This window comes from Amia ocellicauda, unplaced genomic scaffold (assembly GCF_036373705.1).
Source record: "Amia ocellicauda isolate fAmiCal2 unplaced genomic scaffold, fAmiCal2.hap1 HAP1_SCAFFOLD_391, whole genome shotgun sequence".
In the NCBI taxonomy this organism is placed as follows: Eukaryota; Metazoa; Chordata; class Actinopteri; order Amiiformes; family Amiidae; genus Amia; species Amia ocellicauda.
In genome coordinates this window covers 3,527-10,783 of record NW_027102964.1, presented here as the reverse complement: position 1 = coordinate 10,783, position 7,257 = coordinate 3,527, and the positions used below count along the sequence as shown (strand labels likewise).

The window sequence follows — 7,257 nt, the reverse complement described above, 5'->3', positions numbered from 1 at the left end:
TTTTGATTCACGGCAAAATTTTGACTTCAGCAATTTTCTACTCAACTGTTAGTTTTTTCTTCAGTCTTTCATTACAATCATTCGGCTTATCCGCTTGAACTCTGTGTGGCTCCCCAGGTCATTTTGGCAGTGGGTCTTTTCAACTATACTTGTGTGGTGATTACAGATAGTGTTTGGTACACAATGAACACCGCCACATGAACACATGAACACAATGGAAGATGGAAAAGACCACTACTAATTCATTTAGGCAGGTAGTGGCCTTCCCTGACCCCCCCCCCCTCCCCGAGAACAACTCCCTAAAATAAATAAATAAATAAATAAACTCCTCTTGGTAAAAACATGCTCATCGTGAGAACAGAAATTTCTGCAGCGAGACTGGTATAAGATTACCGCTAGAGGGCAGTGTGGCACTACAGTCTTATAGTGAACTCTCAACGACGTTCGCGCTGCTTTACGGTGTCAACTAGGGGAACTATGGTCACCCCCGGGAAATGTGTGCCTTGCATTGCAAACATAATGGAAGAGTATAAAGTAAGCATGGTTGAGGGATATGCTTGTGTCCAGGGTGCTGGTGTTGTGTGTGTGTTTTGTGTTGAGAGCAGATGATCTTTTGTGGGGGGGGGGGGGGTTCCCAGTCTGTGGCCTGCATCTCTCTGGGATGGGTTGGGGGGTGGGATGGGGACGTGCAGTGTCCAGCACACACTGTGGTCTTCCTCCTCCTCCTCCTCCTCTCTCCTTCTCCATCCTCCCTTTCTTTCCACCTCTCGCCTTCTCTCTCTCCTCCACGGGGTGCCAAGCTCCCTCACTCCCTTTCGCAACGCAGGGTGGCCGGGTCCCGGTCAGGGGAGGGCAGCAGCTGGCCGAGCTCGTCCACACACCAGCACTCACCCCTCTGGGTGCCCTTGGAAGAGCGGCACTGTGGGGACAGAGAGAGCAGGCACTCAGCACCATCATAGCAATGGCAGTAGTTGTAGGATTGCATACGTGAACAGGTCAGTAGAGCACAACACTGTACTGTACAGCACAAGACAGTATGACACAGTACAACAACACAGTACAGTACACAGCAGTACAGCACAGTACAGTACACTGCAGTGCAAGACAGTAAAACAGTACAGTGTAATACAGTACAGTATGACACAATACAGTACAGTGCAATACAGCACCGTACGACAAACAGTGCAGTGCAATACAGTACAGCATGACACAATACAGTACAGTACTATACAGTACAATAGTACAGTGCAGTACAGAATGACAGAATGTATGTGCCAGTGCAGTACAATACCGTACAGTACAGTGCAGAAGAAGCTACACCAAATACTGCTGGCACAGGCGGTGCCCTGCTTACCTGCATCTTGCGGTAGAAGCCACGGGTGTCGCAGTTGGGGATGTAGATGTCGTTTGGGGGCTGGAACACGGTGGGCTTCAGGCCCAGCAGCACTGCATTGAGGAGCTGGCGGCAGGGGGCCTGGACACAGAGAGAGGGCAGGTGCTGTCAGCTGAGAGGTGAGACTACAGCTCTTCTGTGCTAAACTGTACTAATATGCCACAATACTGTGGTGTAATGTGTGTTACGAGAAAGATGGGTCTGTTTATAATTGAGGGAAACAGTAAGACAAGTCTGCCCCACAGCGTGCGTGCGATGTGTCATGTAATCTGTGATTTAGATTCATTGGTCTCCCCTCTCACTGTCCTCCCCTCTAAATCTAGTGGCTGTTCCATCTCTTCAGCCTGTTTTACCCTGCTCTTTCATTGGGTGCCCACACTCCACCTGACACTCCCCTTCCATCTCTCATTGGCTGAACTATCTTCTCACATTATTTTTATTGGTTTAAAATATCAGAAGAGTCAAGACCTGGGGACTCACGTTTTCCTCCGCGTTGCCAGTGGTGACCTTAACAACTGGTGGGCCTAGGAGAAAACACACAAAATAATTAAATTAGAGATTGGTGCTGATTTGCTGTATTATCCCACAAGGTGTGAGCACTATAAGAAAAACTGCAGTGCAGTAGAATACAGTACAGTGTAGTGCAGCACAGTGCATTACGATACAGTACAATAGAGTGCAACGATCTGCAGGACAGTAGAGTACAGCACAGTACAGCCCAGTGAAGAGGGCGTCCTGACTCTGTCCTGCCAGCAGAGGGTAGTGTATGCATTGTCAGAGCAGGGATGCATGTTCAGCAGGTCAGCATTAGAGAATCTGTTACGGGGGTTCCTGGACTTGTCCTGTGACTCGTCCTGTGACTCGGTGTGTTTACCCAAAGTGAGATCCGAACTGAACCTGAGGGTACTGTACTGAACTGTACTGAACCTTCCTGTGCTTCAGGCGTCAAACCCTCGTCCTCTAGTCAGTGACTCTACAGCAGCACAGGTTTCAGCAGAGGGACTGCCCCCGACCCCACTACAGGTACAGCTACAGGCAAAGCACAGACAATCAGCTTCTTAACAGTTAACACAGGGGGGTGCCCAGCGTCCTCCCCAACCCTGAGTATGCTGTGGTCAGCCGGCAACATTACTGTTGTTCTGTCTCTCTCATGCTGCCCATATGGAAAACTTATATAAGTACATATATATTCATTATTAAAATATATGTTAAAAAAACATGTGAGTCTTTCCACATGTGAGTGGCTCGGATACTTAAGAGGGGGTGGGTCTGAGTGTGCAATTGGATCTTAAATGATCACACACACACACACACACACTCATATATACACAGGCACACACACATACTCATACACATACACACACACACACACACCACAGCCCCGCCCCCTCCGCAGCCTCTCCTAACCAGTGGCTGTGATGATTGTGATTGTGCTGCGAGGCCATGCTCTGAGGGTAACAAGGCTGTGGGCCTAATTGTATACAACTGCCCACACTGGGGACCACCCTGACGCACAACACAATGCAATGCAACGCAACGACAGTCTGCCCGCTCGTGACCATTGAGTTTCCTATAGGAGGGCGAGGGGGGCGTCCCAGCCAAATGGTCTCCAAGGTACTATCACTATATATATGTATGTATATCTTTTTGCCCCCTGTTAAGTTCAAGTGTAATTTATTGATAAACAGGTTACCACCATGAAAAGTAGACGTTATTGAAGTGAATGTCTCTTTCTTCCAGACCAGATTAGAACTGCACCTCTCTACACCACTTTCTCCACACTGGGATGAATCTTTTGCACCACAGCTTACATAAACAAATAACTAAACAACCCTGGAAAACCACTTGGGGAGCAGTGTAACTCAGTGCCAGCTCAGTTTAAGATTGCAATAACAGGAGCTCCAAGTGAATCTCCCTCCCTCTCTCTCTTTCTATTCTCTCTCAGCAAATCCACTCTGCTTACCTTCTCTCTCTCCCCTCTAGACCCCGGCAACCTCCCAGTAATAAAGTCACACACTGAGTCTGTCTCTGCTCTGCAAACTCACAGACGAGACCCCCCCTGCTACACCCTGGCATTTCCTCTTTGGAAAAAACTAAACAAAAACAAAACAGCCCTTCTATCTATCTTGTTAAATGAAAACAACACAGAGTCGGCACAGAGTCCAGTCCTGCCCTGTCTGTGTGTGTTCCTCCACTGCTGGCTGCGCACTGCGGCGGCTGGGTTACTGTATTGGCCCTACTTCCAGACTGTGCCTGTGCTGGCTGTTGAGTCACCCTTGCACAGAGCCGTCGGCGGAGACGAGCACATCCAAGCAAATCAAATCAAACAAATGCACACATAGATACACAGATGCATGCATACATACATACATACATACATACATACATACATACATACACAGAAACTGCCATAGCATTGAGTCTGTTCGCTGTTTTAATGAGTTCACTCTCTAAAATATTGCCATGATCATTGCCTTATTGAACAAGGATCATCACTATTATTATCATAGACACATGCTCTCTCTCTCTCTCTCTCTCTCTCTCTCTATATATATATATATATATATATATATATATATATATATATATATATACTCATTATAGCAGTATTACTTCAGTGGATTGGTATTGTAATCAGTAGGTTGTTATTATTATTATTATTATTATTATTATTATTATTATTATTATTATAGAAGCAGTAGTATCAGTTCCTGTATGAAAATTGCTCCTGTAAAATCACAGTGTGGTGATTTTGCTGTTTCTGTGGTTATACCACAGCCTGACCATGGTTTCCCTGTGCTCTACCTCACTTGGCCGTGGGAACAGCACGATGCACCATGATCAATCTTTCCCAGGCCTGTCAGCTGTGCTGCACCAGGGCTTATTCTGGTTAGAGAGCAGTACAGCCTGGTGAGGGTGTTAACACCACGGGCAGCCATTGTAAAACTGAGGGAGAGCCACCAGTAAAACTGTGTCAGAAGTGCAAGAATTCTGTGGGAAACTTACCAGGGTAATCTTGCATAAGGGTACTTACACTACTACCACTACTACTAACACTACTACTAATAATAACAATCCTAAATCTACTGAAGTAATTCTTCTACAATTAAGTATAGCTATTACTTCTACTACTACTACTAAATCTAGTAGTAACAGTTTCATGAAACAAATAAAATAAGAAATATATTAAAGGGACCAGCCTATGTGCGATGCCAGTCCCTGCCCACCTGTGGTGCGATTCTTGGGCTTGCTGGGTGCCAGGTTCCTGGTGCAGATGCCACGGCCCTGGAGCAGAGCTTGCAGGGGGCTCCTCTCCCCAGGGGTGGGCACGCAGCGCAGCCCCTTGGCGCAGCTCAGTGTGTACACGCCACAGGGCTCCCCGATGCCCAGCGTGGCTGTGGACCCCTCCGCACTCGGCTCCCGAAGCCCCCGTGCGGCCCCTGCCTCTCTGCAGGACGGGCAGCCCCGGGGGGGAGGCAGGCGGGCACTCAGGGCCAGGCAGCGCAGGCAGGCCAGGGTCAGCAGAAGGGCAGGCAGGCGTGGGAGAGTTGGCATGGTGAGAGCGAGCACAGGGCAGCGGTGGCAGTCTCTGGTTCCAGAAGTTTAAAAAAACCTAATAGTAATAATAATTCAATGGAAAAAGTCTTAATGTCTGTATCTTTGTTGTTGGTTGTTGGTGTTCTCTTCTCTTCTTTCCTCTTCTCTCTTCTTCTTTTCTCTCCTTCTGAGACTTGTGCTTTCCTCCTCTCTGTTTGGCTCTCTACTCTCCTGACTCTCTCTCTCTCTCCCGCTCTCTCTCTCTCTCTCTCTCTCTCTCTCTCTCTCTCTCTCTCTCTCTCTCTCTTCTGTCTCGCAGTATGTGATCCTCACACTCAGCCAGTGCCCAGCCCCAAGGAGTGTGGATAACTAACACAGGAGAGAAGGAGCGAGAGCTGGCTTTTAAAGATCTGAAAGGTGGGGAGAGAGAGAGAGAGAGAGAGAGAGAGAGAGAGAGAGAGAGAGAGAGAGAGAAGACTGTTATGACACCTTCAGGGGCTGGAACTCACACGATAGAAAGAGAGAGAGAATTTTTTTATTTTTTCCTTTTGCGGGACTTGCCAAGTTCTTCTCCTCCCACCTCCCCCCCCCATCTTCTTGTTCCCTGCCCTGTCTTGTTAATGCAGCCCAGTCACCTTGCTCCCCAACGCCATCCCTACTGCTCTGCCTCCCAGGGACATCGCCCGACAGGAACACAAACACACACACAACTTTTAAACCTCTGTATTAGTCTACCGCATAAATCAGGCATGCCCCAGTACAGAACAACATAACATGGGGGGGATGAGGGTTAAAACAAATTGGTGTGGGGGAGTTTACTGTACAAACACATCCTAGTGCACACAGCTTAGGTTTTTTTTTTTTTAATCAGTGGTGGAAAATTCTGATTCCTCCACAGAACAAAGCCCAACGATCATGATTAGAAGGACGGGAGGGAAGAAGGGAGGGAGGGAGAAACTGTGATTGTTTAAACTAGCCAGAAATCATAGCTGACAGCTCACACAGGGCGAAGTCTTTGCCTGCTCGCTTTGTTCCTTCACAAAGGGGGGAAGACGGCGGCGGTGTTCTGGGGCCATGGGGCCGTGTTGTCAGTCCTGCGCTGCACAGAGCAGAGCCAGGAGCATGGCAGAGACAGAGAGAGAGGGAGAGAGAGAGAGACAGAGAGAGTGTGAGAGCAGTGGTAGGTTTTATGGAGGCAGAACAGAGTGACAGAGTTGCAGTGCGCTGAGGAGTCCGCAGGGCTGCACAGAAGAAAGCAGTTAAGCCGCACACTGACTGACACAGCTGTGCAAAACCAGCTGTGCTTCTTATCCAAGAGACTCTTAACTGCTCCTCTTAAAGTGAAAGTGCCAGGGTCACTGAATGATAACATGCTCACGTCTGAACCCACATTGCTTTCGCTGTCCTGTAGCTGCTTTATCCTGCAATGTATGTTTGTAAGTGTGTATCCATTTCATTTAATTTTCTTTCTTTCTTAACAAGGAGGAGAATGCTACTTTATTTATTTATGTTTATTTTGCTCCCATTCTCCACTTGTTGCTGCATTAGACTAAAATGCCCTCTCCCCAGACTAAAGTCTAGTTAAGCATTTATTGTGCTGGCCTACATATACCCCACTCTGCTTTTGGGGTGTAGTGCAGCCCAGTGACATCCCACCCAGGTACTGAGGGAATATTACCTCAGTTCAGTGGCAGCTGGAGAGGGAAAAGGTGGACAGATTTACCAGAGTTTACCCTTTGCGTCTCTCTCTGCCTCCCTTCCTCGGGTGTGGGTTCCTATCTCGCCGCTGGCTGGCAGACGTGGAAAGAACTCTGGGAGAAACGTGTGAAAGAATGTTTGAGAATCCAGTATAAACAGGCCGATGGAAAAGAGGAGTGATGGTTTTCTTTTCTTCTCATTTTTCCTCTCCATACTCAGTAATGGATAGGCCAAGGCCACAGTGCTGGAACTGATAACCCGATGTCTGATTGATTGATGGGTTAATCAATCGATCATATCGGGAGAAGTACAGAATTAGTGTTATGGGGTTTTTGATAGGGGGCAAGGGGGCGGGGGGTTGTTTGAGTTTTTGTTTGTGTCTACCCTGTCTATGCACTGTACTCAGTGATGGACCAAACAAACTTGTCTCTTCCCGTGTTGACTGGCTGCAGTTCTGCATTGTGCTTGCTAGGGGGCGCTGGCTGATGCTCACAGAGGAGAAGGCACTGACTGCTCTCTCTCTTTCTCTGCACACTTCTGACACAACACCACGTTCAATGGGTTATACTCCGTGGTCTCTTTTGCAAAAAGGTGCAGAAGATTCAAGGGTTGCTGTGTGTGCGTGTATG

At 47.9% G+C, this 7,257-nt stretch overlaps 1 protein-coding gene across 1 annotated transcript; it reads right to left on the bottom strand.

Annotated features, from left to right (window-relative positions):
- Positions 1-618: 618 nt before the first annotated feature.
- On the bottom strand, positions 619-5,368 carry LOC136734496 (insulin-like growth factor-binding protein 6). Its single transcript, XM_066697946.1, has 4 exons — positions 4,621-5,368; positions 1,874-1,917; positions 1,355-1,474; positions 619-919 (listed from the first exon to the last, which is right to left on the bottom strand). Exons 1-4 carry the CDS (start codon positions 4,946-4,948, stop codon positions 806-808), a joined length of 606 nt encoding a protein of 201 aa, XP_066554043.1. The 5' UTR covers positions 4,949-5,368; the 3' UTR covers positions 619-805.
- Between the last annotated feature and the right edge of the window lie 1,889 nt (positions 5,369-7,257).